The sequence below is a fragment of the Onychostruthus taczanowskii genome, unplaced genomic scaffold (assembly GCF_017590055.1).
Source record: "Onychostruthus taczanowskii isolate IOZ18803 unplaced genomic scaffold, ASM1759005v1 scaffold13, whole genome shotgun sequence".
NCBI lineage: Eukaryota > Metazoa > Chordata > Aves > Passeriformes > Passeridae > Onychostruthus > Onychostruthus taczanowskii.
The window spans coordinates 10,839,980-10,860,620 of NW_024498462.1; the positions used below are offsets into that span (position 1 = coordinate 10,839,980).

Genomic DNA, 20,641 nt, shown 5'->3' on the forward strand with positions numbered 1-20,641 from the left:
GAATGGGAGTCTGAATGAGCATGTAATTGAGAACAAAAGCGCCCAAAGCCCAAAATATCCCCTTTATTCTGCAGGAAGGGTTTCCTCTGGTTGCTATCACTGAGCAGCAAAGCACGGAGCTCCCTGCCATGCCCTCACCAGGCTGGCTCTGGGCTGAAGGGACAGCTGGCTTTGGGCACAGAATCAGCTTTAATTCCTCTGGGCCAAAGGAAAGCCACTGCGGCAAGAGTGCAGCCTCGGGGGGGTTTGAGGGATGCCTGAGCTGCTCAGGACGAGCAGAGAGCGTTCTGTGAGCCTCACTCACACACGGCACAAGGCGGGTGAGGCTGCAGAGTTCTGGGTCTGCTCCAAGCCTGCCCCGTTTCCATCGCCTGCCCCGTGCTCCCATCCCTGCCCCGCATCCCCCGGCACTGCCTCTCTCCTGCCACGGGCACCGAGAGAGGGAGAGAGAGCCAGCGGCTGCCTCGGGGCTTCGTCTGTGCCTGCTGGGACCCAGAGCTGCCCTTGCATGTGATAGCTGGCACAGCTTCCCTTCCCTTCCCTTCCCTTCCCTTCCCTTCCCTTCCCTTCCCTTCCCTTCCTCCGCCCCCGAGAGAGGGAGAGAGAGCCAGCGGCTGCCTCGGGGCTTCGTCTGTGCCTGCTGGGACCCAGAGCTGCCCTCGCATGTGACAGCTGGCACAGCCCCCTTCCCTTCCCTTCCCTTCCCTTCCCTTCCCATGGGATCAGAGCCCTCTCCCCTGCCTGCCCACCAGCCCGAGCCCCCAGCATCCCCTGAGGTCTGGTGCAGATGAATTCCCTGGTTTAGCTCCATGTCATTGCTGCTTTGAGCCATGCCATGGTGGCCCCTCCGGGTGTCCCTCCCTCCTGCCCTCTCCTCCTCCTCCTCTGCAGGATTTGTGCCCCAGCCTGGGGGCAGAGCTCAGAGCCCCCAGGCACCTCCTGCCCCTGAGCTGAGAGCAGGGCCGCGTGTCCTCCGACATTCCCAGCGGCCTCCTCATCCTTGGCCACCACCACGAGCCACCCATGGAATCCCAGAGATCTCCTTTTGCCATGAAAAGGGCCGATGTACAGCTTCTCCTACCAAAGCAGAATTTTTGTCCTCTCACACATATTTTCTTTCACCAGCGCTGTTTTATTTGCTGTTTTGTCACATGGTTGCTCAACATCCTGAGCAGAGTCCCCGTTTCTCTGTAACTCGTTAGATTTTCCTGCTGGGGTTAAGGCAGCTTTGACACATTTTACTGCATTTTTTACTTCCTTTTTCACTTTGCTGTTAAAAATGAGCCTCAGCCCCAGCTCATGGGGTGTAAATGCACACACAGAGCACCCCTGGCACTGCTGGACTCTGTTCCTCAGACCTCAATAACTAAAAACAACCTTCAGAGAGTGACCCAAATATGAGCCCACCCCATCCAACAGAAAAATAAAAAGCTAAAATCTTGTCAGAGATGTTTTGATAAACATCATGACCAAAAATAAGCTGGATCCCTCAGGGCAGTGCCAGGTTCATGCTGCCAGTTAAGTCAGGGCAAAGGAGCTGCAGCCTTTGGGGTGATAAACTCTGAGAATTTGATCTGCACCATCTACAGCTGTGGCCAAATATCTGATTTAGAAAAAAGATTTGGTTATGTAATACCATAAGAACAAAATAATAGAGAAAAAAATGCAGTAATGTCATTGCCTCAGAGGGGAAGACATGGTTCTGGTTCCTGCTTGCAGCTCTGTTCCTGTCCTTTAGGTCACACCAACCCTGTCAGGGCCAGAGTTCATTCTGGGCTGCCCAGAGGTGCCACCATGAGGTTACAAGGAGGGGGAGAATGAAGCTCCTTGAAGGTCAGGTACCTCCATGGTCACCACGAGGCTGAGATCCAATCATCAAGATAATAATTTTCTACTCCATTGTGCTAAAGTTTCCTTCTACTCCCATTTTTTCCCCCTGAATTCAGGGAAGAAAATGAAAAGTCCAAGCAGCCAGCAAAGGCAGGATGAACACAACGATGTGACTGGGTGCCAAAAGGTCGTGGCTTTTACCACCAACCATGTCCAGCTTTGCCTCCCCACGAACGATGTGACTGGGTGCCATAAGGAATTGTGACAGTGAACCACTCAACTTATCTCCCATTTTCCCAGGGGCCCAACAGAGCTGTGAAAAGGGAATATCTTAGTGAGGCTGCAGCTCATGGAAGGTCGTGGCTTTTACCACCAACCATGTCCAGCTTTGCCTCCCCACTTGCACTCCCACAAGCCCCAGGGGAAAAAAACTTATTTTAAAGGCTTTAACCCACCCAAGCTCTTGTTTTGGCTGACTCCCTTCCCTCATGTGCCACCAGATCACCAGTCCTGTGACCAGTGCCATCATCTGGGACAAATCCACAGCCACAGGACACTGGATATTCCAGGGCAGAGTAACTCCCTGTGGTCACACAAACCTCTGCACAGCTCCAGAGAAAGTTCTCAAGAGACCTGAGTGAAACAGAAGCTGAAACTCAGAGAGCTGTGAGGTTCTATTTGGATGAGAAGTTTCTTAATTAAGTGAATCAACACAAACCATCAAAGCCCACAGCCCAGCCTGTTCCTGCTGCTTAACAGCCTAAAAGTCCTAAAGCAGCACCATCCCAAACCCAAAAAGAACAGCAGCACTGCCCACTTCGGTGTCATGCTGCTCTTTGAGTTCCTTCACCCCAAATTTCTCCCTCCTGGCTCATCTGCCCCAGCCCAGAGTCTCTAATGGGACTTCAAATCCCTGGTGAGATCTGGTTCAAATCATCACCGTGCTCTGCTGTAGATCCCAGCTCTGCAGGGAGGACACATCTTGTTTTCAAGAAAAAGAGGGTTCTGGTTGGTTTTTTCAAAGAAAATATAAATGAAAACACAAAATCAAATTTTATGGAGAAAGCACAGTGAAGGATTTTGTGGATGGAAAATATCAGCTCCACTGAGAAACAACAAATATTGGGATATATGGGTCTGCAAAAGGATAAATGCACGTGTTATCCAATATATCTGCAAATGGGATTTTTATTGGAGAAACACAAAGTGTTTCTGGTCTAGGGGAAGTGAACTGGCAGGGGGTTGGAATTCAATGGGCTTTATGGTTCCTTCCAAGCTAAACCATTCTGGGATTCTAACCCCTGTGAAGATCTGCAGCTCACTTTTTCCTCAGACAGCCACAAATTTGGTTTTCCCTCAATCAAGGGGGAAAACAGGGCCTGAGAAATGCCCCAGCAGGCAGCAATCCTGGGCAAGCTGTGCTCAGCCACCTCCAGCAGCACATCCTCACCACGGCAAACCCTTGGAGACGGGGGGAAGAGGAGGATCCGTGGCTTTGGAGCACCCTCCAGGGATGCAGCGGTGCCCTGTGACTCCGGAGCAGTGAGGGGAGCAGGAGGGAAGGCAGCTGAGGCACAGATGGATCTGATAAGCACAGAGCCCTTCCTGTGCCCCCGGCTGCTCACGGGAGGGGAGCAGCAGCAGCCCCGCTCACCACGGAAGTGTCGGGCTCAGGGTGTGTGAAAGTCTGATCCTCCCGCCTGTTTGGGGTTTTTTTGGTCACGAGATGAGGAGGCAAAGCTGTAACTGCTTTCAGCTTCAGGCTGGGTGACAATGCACACTGGTAAGGGAAGTGTGGTCTGAAGTGGGGCTTCTACATCACTCTTATTTTTAAAAATGTTAAGGATTAATTAGTGCAAAGGGCTGAGAACGTGAGATGACAGAAGCTACGACCACCAAGGGCAGAGAATCCAAAGGAGTGAATTACTTATCACCAAGTGACCACTGAGATCATCACCCACAGAACCAAACAGCCTCCACAGCCCTTCCTTCCCAAGGGATTTGGGGGCATCAGGTGGAAGGTGTGGGCTAATCCATAGAACCATGGAATGGCTTGGGTGGGAAGGGACCTTTAAGGTGATGTCATTGCACCCCCTCCATGGGCAGGGACACCTTCCACTGTCCCACGGTGCTCCAAGCCTCACCCAACCTGGCCTTGGACACTTCCAGGGATCCAGGGGCAGCCACAGCTTCTCTGGGCACACTCTGCCAGGGCCTGTCCACCCTCACAGCGAAGGATTTCTTCCCAATATCCCATATAAACCTCCTCCATCCATGGATCCATTCCTGACGAATCCCACATGCTGACACTCTCATTCCAGAATAAAAGCATTGGGTTCCACACCAACAAGGGATTAGGTTTGTGGGAAGGAAGTTCCTTGTTCCAGAACCAGGTGTCCACCCATGGATTTAACCCACAACAGCTCCAAACATCAACAAGCCCTAAAATGGAACAGGTCAGGAAAGCACAAACATTTCTGCAAGACACAAACAGCCATCCACAGTGAGAATGAGTCTGCAGACAAGGAACTCACTCTCACATCTGTTAAGGTGGAATTCAGGGCTGTCACAGCACAAAAAGAGAGAAAATACATCCAAGTAAACAGAATAGTTGAACTATAAGAAATAATTTCCTTGGGAGGAGGAGTGAGAGGTGGAGAGCCTCTAATTACTCTCAAGACAGGAAATACACCCATCCTATTGCCTAGGTAATATCACAAATATATACTCATAATGAAGAAATAATGTTAATGCAATAATGTTACTGTAATTATCCATATTGTAATTATTTTGGTGGCAGCCTGGAAGCTTCAATCAGTGCTGGCATTTGGGCACTGTGCCACAGCTGGCAGCAGAGCCATCCCCCACCCAGCCTGGAATTAGGACAGGCAAAGCAGCTTTAATCCTTCCAAGCCTGACCTCGAGCTCAGCCCTCCCAGGGGGGTGATTCAACCACAAAGTGGAGGTTTTGGGGGCTGCACCCCACTTATCTGGTCCTACACAGGTCTGCTGTGATCCCACCGGCAGTGCTGTGTCCAGTGCTGGTGTCCCCAACATCAGAAGGACATGGAGATGTTGGAATGAGCCCAGAGGAGGCCAAGCTGTTAAGGGGCTGCAGCACCTCCCCTGTGCAGACAGGCTGGGAGAGATGGGGACGTTCTGCCTGGAGAAGGTTCTGGAAGAAGAGACCTTTCAGTGTCTGAAGGGACTACAAAGAAGCTGGAGAGGGAATGTTCATCAGGAAGTACAGTGACAGGACAAGGGGGATTGGGTTCACAATGAAAGATGGGAAATTTGGATATACAGAAGAAATTCTCCCCTGGCACAGGGTGCCCAGAGAAGCTGTGGCTGCCCCTGGATCCCTGGAAGTGCCCAAGGCCAGGCTGGATGGTGCTTGGAGCAACCTGGGATAGTGGAAGGAGTCCCTACCCATGGCAGGGGATGGAATGGATGAGTTTTAAGGTCCCTTCCAACGCAAACATCCCGGGATTCTGGGACACGGTTCCTCTTCAGGTCCAGGGTGCTCAGTGCTGAGATTTCAGCCATGGCTCACCCCAGACTCTGCTGAGCACAGCCAGATTTTGGGGAGTTTTCCAAGAACTAACAAAGTCCAGAGGAGCCAGCCCAGAGTCCCAGCAGGCTCTTTGTCCCCCAGCCCTGCACAGACCCTGGCAGTGCTGCTGGGGCTGGGAGGTGACAGTCTCTCAGTGCCACATCCAGCACAGCTGCTCTGCAGCAGGCCCTGCACAGAGCTGAGCTTATTGCCAGAAAAGCCAGGCTTAGACAAGCAGTTTATCAAGTCTGAGGTCCTAAAGCTTCTTTTCATGCCAGCCTGAGGCCTCAGGGTGTCTCCACACTATCCCTATTTTTTTTTTCCCCAGATCTTCATCTCAAGATATTTATATGTGCAAAGAAGTTCAATTTTTATAGATTTTTATGAACAGTAAGCCTGGAGGAGAATGAAGCTCTAATTTAGACCATTACATACTGTAATGGAAGAGTCTGTCACCACAGCCACCCACACATCAGCAGTCACACTCAGCAGGCTCTGCAAAGGGCAACAGCATCTCCTCTGAGAACCAAAATCAACTGTGTTCTTCATAATTGTTTCTCTCATGTTTTTCTGATTAAAAAAAAAAACCCCAAAATAACTCACATGTAATGCTGGAAGAGGAAATATCCAAAGCGCTGCATTGCCAGCTTTACATTGAAAAAGGTATTTAAAATTTATATCTAATTTTGAATTTATTTAGTCAGAAAATGAACCTGCCAGCTCCCCCAAGGAAGCTGCCCAAAGTCCCTGCAGAGATCTTGCTGATTGTCCCGTGCCCACAGGATGCTTTTGCAGTAAACACAGATGTAAATGAAGTTCTTACAGTAATTGAGATTACATTTGCATCCTGGCAGAGTCACCCTCTCAGTCCCCACACCCATGTCTGTAGTACAGTTCTACTCAGATATTAACAGGGTTTTGCACAGGTTAGTTCTAGTATTAAAATGTTCCTTACTATAGATAAAAACGAAGCAAAGACACTGAGCACCAGCTGGATGAAGATTTGATCAAACATTTTTAGGGTTTTTTTAGTAAAATAGCTGAAAAACCGTGTTGGGTGAACACAGCAAGTTTTTACCAGTCACACACAGTTTACACCCAAGTGTTTGCTGCCTGTGCCATCTACTGGTGCAAAGGACTCCTCCAACTCATGCTCCTTCCTGCTTCTATAGCCCAGCTGAATACAGGAGCTGCTCAAAGCCAAACACAGCATTAGAAGATCCCAGGAAAACCTTCAAATTCCAGTATTTTGGCTCGGACACCCAGCTGCAACCTAAAACACTTAGGGATAGATCACAAGGCCAGCAGAGCACACGTGGGACCAAACCCAGCTCACCTGAGAGCAGGTGAGAACAATCTGTTCCTCCTGTCCCTGGCTCCCTGCCTGGAACATCCAAAAACATCTTAAAGAATTGCCTTCACTTTGTTCCAAAGGCACAGAAAAGTGTTCCAGCCCATGTGGAAGCAGGTCCAGTATTCCTGCCTGGAGGTGCATCCACTGCAGGAACATTCTGAGCTGGGGAAAGAACAATTCCTGGGTTTTATTTTCCATAAAAATCAGACCTCAGTGCTACAAGCAGGTGCTTCTTCCTCTCTACAAACCACACATGTCCAAGTCCTTCCACTGAAGGCTTTAAAAGAACCCATCCTGGTTATCCCTGCAGCCAATCCAGAGGAGCAGGAAATCCCCCTCTGTCCACGGACACAAACCTGGAGTTAAAACTTCCCAAAGCAGCTGCTTCTCCCAGAAACACCTGAGAGTGAAGGGAACCTGGCTCACAGTGACAGGAATTTGAGCTTTCTACAGCATTTTATTTCACTACATACTTCAGTTCACTGAAACTCTCCTACACACCCTATTTTAGAGCCAAAGCTCTGGTTTTGGGACACATCTTTGGGGAAGAGCTGTCTTAGTTTCTGTGCTAAAATTCCTGTGTTCTCCTTTCTCCTGCAAGCATGACAGAGCAGCACCTCCTACAGACACGTCTCCCTCCCCCATTCTCTGTGCAGGAATCCTCTTTTCCTTCCAGCTGCACAATCCCAGGCACTTTCCAGGAAAGCCACAAGGGTTCAGCAACACTTTAGCTCTGAGCCCCAGCACTTCCAGGGCAGGACTCTCCTGCCTGAGCTTCCAGCAAAGCTCAGGGTCAGAGCTGAGGGTTCATTAACCTCTGCACAGCCCCTCATTAACACCCAGGAACACTCTGGGACAAGCAAACCTTCAATCACAGCCTCATCACCAGCAATATTCAAATGAATTGTAAATACACCCTGTCCTTGCAGTGAACACTCCCAGAGCTGCCCCTGGGGATCCTGTTTGGAGAGAGCTGTGTGCTCTTCCCTCTGTTCCTCGAGCTTCTCGGGCACCACAAAGCATTTCCACAGCAGCAGCAGAAGAAATTCAGCTTCACAAGCTCAAAAAGAATTAAGAGGGGTAAGAGAAGAGCAATACACCCTGCCCCAGAACCACAGCATCACCCCCTCACCTCTGAGCACCAAACACAACACAAACACCAAAGTTTTAGAGAAACATTTATTATAGGGTTGCAGAATTTATGCCAATATAAAGTCCCTTAATAAAACTCTCAAGTTTATCAACTGCAGGACACTAACTCTTCATTCTTTTTAGACTGCAGCTTTCCAAAAAAAGGGAACAATGCTTTGACTGCAGCAGTAATGCTACTTGCTCATAAAAAGTTGATCTAAAAAGTTTTATATAAGCCCAAGTAGTTTAAGTTTACAACTACAGTCACGTTCACAAGTGAGCTATACCAGAACAGACCCTGGAAATAGGAAGTTACAGGATAAACCAAGTCATAAACAAAAATACTGACAAGCTTTAAGAGCAACTCTATCAGAATCTAACAACTAAATGCCACAAAACCAAACTAAGGGAGAAGAACTCAACATAAGCTCAGGGAAGGTTCCAAATATACATACGAATTCAATACAGTAATTGCACAAAAAGAAACAGGGTAGTGTTAAAGGTTTCTGATCACTGAGCTTGGATTTTACATGCTGCACACATGGTCGTTAAAATAAACCTTTAATGAGCCAGATCAGGAAGGTTTTTGAGCCAGGATACGGAGTGCAGAGCTATTCTACAGAACTACACAAGATGTGCAAACCACAGATTATTAATATTAATCATTCTGTGAAAGTTAAGGTGAACATAACTGGTTCCAGCCAAGGAACTGGTTAACATTTTTATATATATATATTTTTCTGCCATTCCCAGATTACACTAAATCAAACACATTCAACAGATAAACTGATATTAGCCTTCTAAAAAAACCTTACTCAAATTTAAGTTTTACATGAGACAACTAAAAAGTTATACCAAGGATCAACAAAAGCTGAAATGGTGACTTTGTCTTCTGAAATACAAGCAATACACAGAAAATGCATAAGGCTTTTGATTATCACTGCACGGTTTCATTGCAGAAGTCGATGTCTGACGCTGACTTCTCCGAGAAGGTGTGACCTGGTCACCTCCCATCTGTCACCTTTCACTGCTGACAGATCTTTGTCTCAACCACGAAAGAGTTTTCAAAGTGTCTGATTGAGTGACAGTTCTCCGCTGCCCGTTTCTGCACACCTGGGGACGAGAGAGGACAGGAGGCTGAGTGAAGGGACCACAGAGCACTGCCAGCCTTCCAACACTGCAAGACAAAACCATTCAGTGCACGGAGTTTCTCCAGCCAGGATCTGCCATCAGGGCCTGCTCTGGGGTTGTTTTGCATCCCAAATCCCTCACCCAGTGTGCATTTGCAGAGCACTTCACCTCAGGAGGATTTACCTCACTCTTGTTCTTCCTAACACTATTACAGTGATTTTTTTTCTATTTTGGGACATGCCAGCACTGGGTCTGACCCAGGCAGTTTACCTGTATCAGTAGTGGCTCAGTAAGAGACAGGAACACAGCAGTCCTGCCATCAAAGAGCTGCTCTCCTCAATCAGTTCCATTTGCAGTAATTCAGAAGGATTTAGTTTGTTTAATAAGCAGATAATTGTTCAGATGAAGCAAGAGAAGTACCAGCTCTTAACCCAACCCCAGCAGAGCACTGCTTTGGTTTATAAACACCTAAAATCCAGGCTGTCCCTCAATTCCAAGGCATCAGGATGGAGGTTAAGTTTCCAGAGCCCACTTAACAGCCTGACCTGGGTTTCTCCCATGCCTCCAAGTTACAACTCCAGGGAACTGACACAGCACCCGAGGTCTCAGTTTGATCTAAGTGAAGAACACACAAACTCCACAAAAGCTGAGAGCCAGGCAGCACTAGCTAAGTGAGAATAAATGAAAAGACTTTTTCAGAGAAGTTCCAGGAGTTCATCCATTGCAGTCTCATTTCTGTGACACAGCTCGTACACTGTGTGCTACAAATGAGATGAGAAAGGCAAGGCAAGACTTGCCCCTGAACAATTTTCTCCTCAGTTGGATCAGATTTCCCACCCTCTCCCCTCCACAGGAAAACAAGGAGAGTTACAGCACAGCAGCTGTACCAGGAAACGTTTTCCATTTACCAGAATCCTTTTGCTCCTGTTCTCTGCAGGAATCTTTTACTCTGCAGCAAAGATGTCAACAACATGTTAGAGCAGGATGATTTCAGGGAACATCATAAACACTCTTCACAGGGCTGTCTATAGACTCAGCAGCTGTCAATTTAGCCTTGTTCCCAAAATCATTCTCACAGCAGCACAGTCACACGCCTCTGCCTCCCATGAGGGCAGGGTGTTTAGTGTTCCTCCATGTGCCCTGCACAGAACCCCTCTGCTGCTCCCACAGAGGGAGCCTTGCTCCCATCCACAACAGGATGTTGTCTGCAGCAAGCAGCAGATGTGGCTCCTGATGCTGCAACTGGGCTGAGGAAACTCTTGCCTAAGAGCTTGGCAGCCAAACCAGAGCACAGAGTCCTGACAAACCAAACATTTGCATTCTGAAAGGCTCTAACTGACGAAGGGTTAGCTCACTGTGTTTGGTGGGAGCAGCAAATATGAAATGCTTTAAGCTACACTGAAACAAAATTCATAACGTCAGATTTCTGCCCCCCAGGCCTTGTCCCAGTAGTTAGAGCAGACACCTCAGCTTAGTCCCTGGCAGGGGGTGGCAGGAGCACACAGGCAATACAGAACCAGAGCTCAGCAGTTCCTCTGGAGTGTTCTTCCTCTTTCAGAGAGGAAGTCTGGGATGTCCGGAGCTCACTGTTCAATTACTTTTTTTTCAGAGCAAGTAAAGCAGAAAAAACGATTTTTATTTGGTGCTCCTGTAACCCAGTTTCAGATAGGACAAGGACAGAATAAGCTGTGCCTACAGAGACTGGCATTACCTGATGAATTATATGAATTTTAGGGTCAAACTAACTTATAATTTCAACCAAAAATTAGAACAGAAACAGACTTAAATTTGGTTTGGGCATGTAACCTGTAATTGTGTAACTGAAACTTTCTCAGCATGTTCAAAAGACAGTTCACATTCAGACAAGAAGGGACGGGAAATACCCAGCAGGGCCAGGAGTAGCCTCAGCTTCTGCTGAACACTCAGGTTCCCCAGATTAAAAACTCCCCGGGTTTAAGCATTTATCCCTTCCCTAGTTGAACAATACACTTGCTTTCTCCTGAGGGGAACTTACCCGTGACTTGGTCCCTGCGCTGCAGCCGGAAGGTCTCTTTCCCCACACAGAGCTGGTAGATGAAGATGCCCAGGTCAGACACGTTATCGATCTCCTCTGTGACCACCATCTCCTCGCGCACCAGGTACGTCTGGGGCAGGTAAGAGCCAGTCTGCAAGAGACAAAGCCTGAAGGTACACACTGCTGCTAACAAGGCACAAACCACTACATTTCACTCTCTGCTTGGGAAGGGATTCAAGCAGCAGAGTTTTAACACCAAGATACACTGAGCTCAACCAGCCTCATACCAGGGAAGTTAAAAACTGACAGAGGCCATTTCCAACAGCTGCAGTTACATTCAAACAAAGCACAATTAACCTCAACTCTGCAAGCCTCATGTGAGGCAAATGTAAATAGAACCTGGTCAGGCTTATCTGTACACAAAGTTTGCAGCTAAAAGAGAAACAAAATATTGTGAAAGACTCCAGGTTTGAGGTAATGTAATTCTGATATAAAAAATGCAAGGCTATCCACAAAAGGCTTCACCAGATGCTCCCAGCACTACTGAAACAGCTTCCTACCTCCTCAACTCCTAAAAACAGGAGCAGGGACATACACTTAAAACTTGTCTTCATGGAGCTATAAAAAAGAATGCAACAAGCAAAACTAGACCAGTGGCCTCTAGAATCAGGTGTAAGAGAGCCAATTGTTTTTTTTTTTTTGAAGTCCATTTGATGCATGATAGCCAAGTATTGCATTTAACTGGGAGGCAGCAGCCAGCTCTATCAACTTGACCCATAAATCATCTTGGAAAAGCACCAGTTTTAGTCACTGAAGAGTCAAATGCTTGTGGTGATCTCATAACTGCAGTGCCAACAACTGGGGAACAAGTTCACATTGTTCTTTTCAGCAAAAGCCTCACGGGGTGAGCGAGCTTGCCGGGAGTAACTCTCAGGTTTAGGCTTTCAATCATATTTGGAGCTTTATCAAATTCCTTTCTAACAGCTAAATTTAACCTTATCTGCTGGTTGCTTTCAGCTCTCATAAAGCCAGGTATTAATAAGAGCATTAGGCATGAATCTACTCAACATAATATACACTGACAGCTGGCCTTAACTTCAGTGCAGTGACTGAGCCGGGGGATTATGGACTTTGATGGAGGGAGGACTGTTCTAGCAAGGGCCTGGAGTTCAGGAGCAGCAGCCAGCACTCTGCAAAGGCAGTCTGTCAGCAGAACCCAGCAGCAAAGCTCCCACATACCGCCAGCTTGGCGAAGAGATCCATCAGATTCCTTGGAGGCATGACTATGGAAGTGTTCAGCGGGATCACGTAGCAGTTCCCCAGCTGCAGGTCGAGATACGCTGTCAAAAGCTGTTTTAAAAACAAGTTTTTAATTAGTCAGGGGCCTTTGATTAGGAGAACACAATTCCACCAGGAGCAAGGCAACCTAAAAAGCTGGAGATCACTCACAGCTATTAGAACAGTGATGCATTCAGGAACTGCCCAGTGTAAGAACTGAACTGTTACCACTTTGGCAAACAGCAATAGTTTAAAAAACTTTCCTAGCTAAGAGAAAGCTGAATATAAAAGCAGCTTCTGCCATAATTGTAAAGGAGTACAGGTTGTACTAACACAGAGGAAGTATTTGGGAGTATGATCTCATAACTGAAAAGGTCTAATTAAGCACAGTGCAAACAAAAGGTATCCAGCTGCTGATAAACAATGATTCCCTTTAAGTACTTCTTCAGGAAAAGTGTTAGTCCCTACAAAAATCTCGTCAACATTGCCACTAAGCACAAGAACTGCAGCAACTAGAATTATCTGTTTATTCTATCTGCATTGCCAAGGCTGGATTTACAACCAACCTCCAAGAGCTTTTACAGCTGACTGAGGATAATGTTAACACTATCAACACAACTTTGATAAAAAAGTCAAATGAAAGCCACCCTCTCCTCTTTGCCTTGCAGAAACTCCATGCAACTGCCACAGCACTGTCAGGTTCTAGGTTTCAGCTGCTTGAAGTGATTTTTCAATGCCCTTCTCCAAGGCTGACACCTGTTTGCAATTTTACATTTTGCTGTGACGTTGTGCTGAGTCCTCAGTCCCTTAACTCGCATTTATGATGTTCTCCATTTACATGGCATTCTTTATCCAACAGCAAGTGGCACTTTCAGATATCCCATGGCCAACAACGGAGCTGCACAGCACGGAAATGCATTTTTCTGGGAAACAACTCAGAGCTCCTACCCACAGTGACTGCACCACCAGTGCAGAGTTAATCCCTCTGTTGCAGAGTTCACAGGGTGAGCTCTGCCACGCTTAAACCCAAGGAGCAGCCTGTGCTGGCAGCGAGCTTCCCAGCCCCGGAGCCAGCCCCGGAGCTCGGTGCCCCCGGCACTGACCCTGTCGAAGTCGTGCACGATGGCGGCGGGGTCGCTGTCGGAGAACTTGGGCACGGGCACGTCGATGATGGCGATGTTGTCGTCCTCGCGGATGTCGGCCTCCTCGGCGATGGGCAGGAAGTACGGCTCCGCCGCGCGCTCCCGGCCCTCGTTCTCAAAGTAGCACATCTCCCCGCGGTACACCTTGTGCTGGGACACGAGCAAGGGCAGGGAATGCACAAAGCAGCTTTAACACCGCGCTGCTGTCTGCTGAGACCAAGCACGGCTCCGTCACAGCCAAAGGACACACGCTCGGCGTGTCCTCATAATCTTTATTTCCCCCTCCTCTTTCCAGTCTAGTGATAATCCATTTATACTTTTTTTAACCGATGCCGTTTAAATAAAAAAGAACTCTCGGATTACCTTTGGCATGAAGTACTTGTAGATGCAGGCTCCACCCACAACAACCCCTGCCAAGATGAACGCCAGGCCCAGCAGAGTCAAGAGACATCTTCCAGATGAGTTTTCAGCCCTGTGTGTGGCAACTTCTGGGTCCTTTAAATAAAGAAGGGGAGAACTGAGAAAGGGCAGCTGCTCCAAATTTAAAGAAAGTTGTTATCAACTGTTTCACTTTGATCCACTGTCTCCTATTTCTTCTAGGTGTGGGAATTACAAGTCAGCATCATAAAATAAAACACTCACATAAAATGTTATTGCATCAGATTAAGATCAGTTTTCAAACAGCACCAAGAGTATTTTCTGAGTTAGAGGATGTTTTCTAGACAAACCTTTGTCCAGAAACTGAGATGCACAAAACTTAAACAACTGCAACAAAAGATCCTGTGCTGCAGCCACACTGTAGTACAAAAAGCAGGATTTGTACATCAAGGTCATTAAAGGCACACAGTGTCTTCAGGCCTCTTCCCAAAAGCCTCTTCCCCTCCTCCTCCTCTTGCTATCACATGCATTAACATCACTTTTCCTCCCAAAGCTGGATTAACAGAAGAAGCCAAGATGCAACTTTGTCTCTTGGCTGGGGAACAGACAACTGCCACGAGTCACCAGGTTTTGGAACTTTTAATATGCACAAGCAAAGTCCATTATAAAAGAAAACGACTCATCAGCTTAAACACAGCTTCCAATTATGCCAAATAAAAATAAGTCCCTGTGGCATATCCTACCTTGCGGCCCCAAAATAACTTTTCTCCTACCCAAATCTCAGGAAGTTTTGTTTCTAACAGCCTGAAACTTCTCCCTGTAGCTCAGCAGCTTGTTTTCCCCCACCCAATGTTCTCTCAAACAAAGATGACTGCACCCAAAGGAAACTACTCTCCAGTGCTGGTGAGTTGTGCAATCCTCACTGCAAAGGCAGAGGTGGTGTCTAAAGGAAAATTTAACCTTCCAGAGTTCCTGCAGGACCTTCCCAGACTTCCAGCTGCAAGCCAAGCGAAGAGAACAGCAAAAGTGCTGTCAAATAAAAACAATCAGAAGAGACATTCCCTCCTGGAATCACACACACTGGGCTTGAGTCTTTAAAAGGAAAAAACAAAATATAAAAACAACCACCAAACCCAAAATGTTTAGATAACCCCTATATTTGGTCAAGAATGTCCCTTTAATGATTCCTGACTCCAGGATTTAATAGCTTGCTTTCAAGATCTGCTCTTTGTCCCAGCCAGGAAGGAAGAAAATCGGATTTCACAGTAAAAGATCTTTTCCTTTGAGGTGTTCCCAGAATCAGTGGCTGGGCTGGGCACAGCAGCTTCCACGGCCTTTCTTAATTTGGGTCCTGCAGAACACAACACATTTAGTGACCTGTGCTCCCAACAAGCGCCAGCATTATCACCAGGGCTGCAATATTTCCATGCTCAGCAAGATGCAGCAGCATAAAAGTCAAAGCCATCAGTTATGCAAGCGCTGAAACAAACCCCAAGCTGTTTTGTGAAAGTCAATACTCCCACATTCCGCTCGCGCATCCTCCAAACACAAAAATGTTGGTTCAGCAGGACACAAGCTGCTACAATTGGCATGTGAAGCATTTGTTAAAAAAGAAACCAACTACAAAACCGAAGCCAAACCCTGGTTTCAAGTCAGAACGATGCCACATTTCTGTGGCACTGTGTGAAAATCTCTTTTCAGGGTTAAGCAGCTGTAAGATGGAGATTAATTCTGTTCTCTCCACGTTCTCCCACCCTCACCTCCACCTTGGAGCACCTTACTCATCCAGCCTGTCCCTACTTGAACACACCTGTCTGCACCAGTTTTGGCACTGCAGCCATCCCAGCGCAGGGCTGATGTCGACATCTAATTAGCTACACTTGCACTACACCTATTTCAAACAAAGCAAAGGTACTTGAGCATATTAAGCAGCAATGTGGGCAGCTGAACCTGAGAGAGAAGAGTTGACAGAGTTGCTAAGAGAAGACAATAGCAAGATTTTGCTCGAGCAGGTTACAAAACCTCTGCACAAAAGTAACAGGTAAAAGTCGTCAAAAACCTACAAAGAAAATGCAGCTCTAAGCTGTAACAAGCAAAGCAAACGAGGGATAAGAGACAAGGAGAAAAATCACTTGTTTTAACACTGCTGACAGCCCCAAAGAACCTGCAGGGAGAATATTCTGCAAGCTCAAGGGTTTTCTGCAGATACTCCAGGGGACTTTTATTGTGCTGTTTCAGCCAACATTAACCTTTAAGCTTGTTTGCTCTGCACAAATATTCCAGCTAAAGAAGACATTAACAACCACTCCAACAAGTTTGTCTTGGAGTAAAATTATGAACTTGATGTTTATATGCAACTCCAAGCCCTGAAGTCAGAGTGAAGAGTTGTTAAAATCCCACGTACGTGTGTGCAAACACACAGAATATTCCAAATTGAGAGGAGCAGCTCTCATGAGAACAGAAAAAAGGGGTGTGTTTATCAGAACTATTCCAGTCAGAATCTTCACAGTACAGGGCTAGTAAATATATGTATAAGCCTCAGGAAGAGCTGAGGAGTTTGTCCTCAAGAAACTGGCCAAGCTAATGACATCTTCAAATTTTAAATACTTTATCTACCTTGTTTTCCCACTTTCTCTCCTTTTGATCCTGTAATTGAGTGCTACTGTATTAAATGCGCACACATGAAACTGACAGCTCAGAAGAGTGCACTGAGCAAGAGAATCACTCTGCATCCCTTCTCCTTCCACAGGAAGGCTATTTCAGGTGAGGCTGTGTAGGCTGGTAGGGAAGCTGCTTTCCTGATTACAGCTTAGAAGAAGGGAAGAAAAAAAGAAAAAATAGAACTACAGTCCAACTCCACAATTTTGTTGTTTTTAAAATTTTCTTACTCTCCTATTACAAATAAACTCATGCCATCTTCCCTGTCCAGAACCACTAAAGTATTTGCCTACAGGCTGAGCTTCTCCATCTCCCTAAAAACGCAGGACACCTTCAAAACAAATTTCCCACAAATTGGGAAAGTTCCACTCAAGCCAGCGACGCGCAGCTCGCTGGGAAGGAAAAGCCAACCACAGGGTGCTCGCCTGGGTTTCTATTTAAAACCCTTTATGGCAGGTTTCTTAATTTAAGTGCGACACCGACGCCTCACCGCAGCTGCCGGGAGGCTCCGAGCGCCGCCGGGAGCAGAGGACGAGCCTCAGCCCGCTTTGTTTGCCCGGGAGGCGCCGGCCGGGGGGGCTCTCCCCGCGCTTCCCCGGCCGGCCCAGGGCCGAGCTGGGAGCTTTAAAGCGCCGTCAGGAAACGCGGCGCTGGCGCGGGCCCAGCTCGACATAAACACCCGGTGCCGGCGCTGGCCCGGGGGTGTCACGGGACATCGCACCGCGACAGGGCGGCCGAGCGGGACAGCACCGCGGCACCAGAGCCCCGCGGGCTCTCGAGGCTGAGGGGAGTCGGTCCCTCAGCCCCGGGCAGAGCGCGGCGGGGCGGCCGCCACACGAGCGAGAGCCCCGCGGCCGCCGCCGCCTCCCCCGGCCGCGAGAAAATGGCGGCGGCTCCGTCTCCTCGCGCCCCCCCTCACACCGCCCCGCTCCTCCCGCCGCCGCCGCCGGCCGGGACACCCCTGTGCCCGCACCTTGTCGGCCACAAGCGCCTCGGCCGCCTCCTTTTTGGGCTCATCCTTGAGGGCGAAGGGCGAGTTGAAGGCGATCTTCACCATGGCGCCAGCGCTGCTGCCGCGTCCCGGAGCGGCAGCGGGGACAGCGCGGAGGGCGGGGCGGGGTCTGCGGTGGCCACGCCCCCAGCCCCGCCCGCGGGCACCACCGGGAGCGCCCCCTGTCGGCCGCGCCCTCACACGGCTCCATTCCCCCGCAGCTCGCCTCAGGCGCTGGGAACGGGTCCGGGCATGGAGAGTCGGGATTAGGGAGGCTGGGAAAGGCTTCCGAGACCATCGAGTCCAGCCTGTGACCGATCCCCACCTTGTCTCCAGCCCAGAGCACTGAGTGCCACCTCCAGTCCTTCCTTGGATCCCCCCAGGGATGAGGAATCCACCACTTCCCTGGGCAGCCCCTTCCAAGGCATGACCGCCCTTTCCATGGAGAAATTCCTGCTGCTCTCCACCCTGAACCTCCCCTGGCCCAGCCTGAGGCCCTTCCCTCTCCTGTCCCTGTTCCTGGGAGCACAGCCCGACCCCCCGACTGTCCACTCCTGGCAGGGAGTTGTGCAGAGCCAGAAAATCTCCCCTGAGCCTCCTTTTCTCCAGGCTGAGCCCCCTCAGCTCCCTCAGCCGCTCCTGGGGCTCCCTGGGCACGTTTGCCCTGCCCCTGCCATGGAAAGAATTTCTTCCTCATGTTGAGGTGGAACTTCTTGTGGTTTAGTTGATAGCTGTTGCTCCTTGTCCTGTCGCTGGCACCCCTGAGCAGAGCCTGGCAGCATCCTCGGGTATGGATTGATGAGATCCCTCGCAGTCTTCCCTTCTCCAGACTAACCAAGCCCAGCTCCCACGGTCTCTCCTCATCAGAAAGATGCTCCAGATCCCTCCTCATCTTTGTGGCCTCTGCTGGGCCCTCTCCAGCAGCTCCTTGTCTTTTTTGTCCTCAAGAAACCCAGACCTGGGCACAGCCCTCCAGAAGTGCCTCAGAAGGGAGAATGAAACACTTCATGCATTAGACTGTCTGAAACAATCTGCTCCTTCATATGGATGGAAATCTGTGTCCGTCTCTCTAGAATTTGACTTTACAGCTCTACAAAGAAATCTGGTTTGAATCTGGTGCCCACACCATGGAACCCTCCCTCACAGACAGCTGTAATTAAACAGAGCTGAACACTTATGCAAATATTGCAATAAGTAATTATTCTAAGTGTAAACAACATGCAGTGTGTATTCCAGCATTCAAAGCATGTTCCTGTTATTCCACAGATGGAATACACTGTGTTTCCTTTCAAGATCATAGGTTTGATATTGCTGCCTTTCATGTCCATAAGAGTTTTGACTTTGACTTCAATCAGGGAGGAACAAACTGTTTTATTTAGCCTGACTTGGTCTAGTAACAGAAAACACTTTAACCTCATTTTACCAAGAAACCAGTGAAAAATCAATTTTCATATTTCCAGCTTTAGCATGTTGGGAATAAGTCAAGCTCTACTCTCAAAGTCCCTGGAACACAGATTTAGGGCAGATTAGGAAGTTTCCTGTATGGCCAATGCAATACCTCTACTCTCCAAACTGGCGGTTGATAAGTGCTGTGAATAATTTTTGGTATCTTAATCTAATGTAATTCCTTCATGCTTAAACAAATTGGCTTTACCTTCCAATTACCCAACACCTTCATTTGAAAAAGAAGGCAGAAATAAAACTAGAATAGAACAGAAATAGACCTCCTGTTTTTTATCAAGGCCGATATCTGTACACCCCAGCTGCCTCACTGTCCATGTTCTGTTGAAAGGGGTGGACACACATGGAAATATTGTGCTCAGAGAAAAAAAAAAGGTTAAAGAATAAATGTAAGGAATAGAAGGATTTTTTTTTTGTTTTCTTTTTTTTTTGGGGGGGGGGGATTTGTTTGTTTTTGTTTTAGTTTTTTTACATTTGTTTGCACTCCAATTTGCAAAACTGGAACTTTCGTATGATTTGTTGTGGATTTTTTTTTTTTAATGTGCATTTCTGTAGTGTATGTGACAATAATTTATCTTAACATGTTCAAAACTTATTTAAAGTGTGCAGTATGTGGGAGAAAGTCATCCCAGCATCATCAAACAGTTTTACACAGCTGATACTCTCAGTTCAGTCAGCACCAACTCCTTCCACACACATCTCCTCCTACAATAATCTGAGTGTGTTTTGTAGAACACGAGGTTGGGAAGACATAAGAAAACTCAGATTTTATTTTTTTCCCTTCTAGAAATCATCAGGCTGTTTGACAGAATAAATACTAGAGAACCCCATGGGTGACTCCCCCACTTCACCCCTAAAATGCTATTTTCATCTTAGTCCTGGCCCAGTTTTCATTCAGACTTTTGCCATATATTGATTGCAGTTAGGCCTGGAAATCCCAGGCCATCTAAAGAAGTCATATCACTTCTTCTTTTGAATTCTGCAACATTTCTGCTTTTCTTTACTATTAAAATACCCCGGGGTTAATTTCCTGACATTTATTCTGAGGTTGTCTTTATAACCTTGGCAGGGAAGAGATTATCCCCCAATGCTTCATTATCTTTTCAATCCTTCTGGTGTCTGCGAAGTTAAAGCAACACTCCTTTAAAAAAATAACAAATACATGGAGCAAGTTGTTTTAGAGACTGGAGAAATTTGGCCAGAGGAAATGAGAACTGGAATGCTGTGGTGGCTGTCATGCTGTTACCTTTACTCCCAGAGAAGAGAACTGTATTTCTTGGAAGTGCCACTAAACCCCAACGCCTCCCTTTTAGCAGCAGCGATGACATAAGGAGCCCAGACAGTCTAAGAATATTAAAGACCAGGCTTTGGAAGGTGAGGTTGTACCTTGTATTGCACCAGGCAGTGACTCAGCAGATAATCCCACTGGAAGCTCCTTTTTGAGCAATCCTGAATTAATTTTTAACGTGTAGGAGGTTTTTTAGCTCTTTTAGTACACTTTTTAAAAACTCCAGCCATAAGATGTGTTCACATTTGTTCTATCTCCTCTTTTTTTTTTTTTTTTATGCCAGGAGAACCCTTCCTTACTTTCTGAGAACAATGGGGTGTTCTATTTATCCTAGTTTTTGAAGTATTCTCACACTTTGAAGTAAAAGGTGCTGTGTATGTGCATAATTCTGACTCGTGTATCTTGTCCTGGCTCAAACAGAGGTGGGAGGAG

The 20,641-nt window shown here is 47.6% G+C and overlaps 1 protein-coding gene across 1 annotated transcript; it reads right to left on the bottom strand.

The window, feature by feature from the left end:
• Positions 1 to 7,902: 7,902 nt before the first annotated feature.
• On the bottom strand, positions 7,903 to 17,598 carry ITM2A (integral membrane protein 2A). The gene is made up of 6 exons (XM_041396390.1): positions 17,443 to 17,598; positions 13,797 to 13,928; positions 13,395 to 13,583; positions 12,253 to 12,363; positions 11,014 to 11,164; positions 7,903 to 8,981 (listed from the first exon to the last, which is right to left on the bottom strand). Exons 1-6 carry the CDS (start codon positions 17,524 to 17,526, stop codon positions 8,893 to 8,895), a joined length of 756 nt encoding a protein of 251 aa, XP_041252324.1. The 5' UTR covers positions 17,527 to 17,598; the 3' UTR covers positions 7,903 to 8,892.
• Positions 17,599 to 20,641: the final 3,043 nt, after the last annotated feature.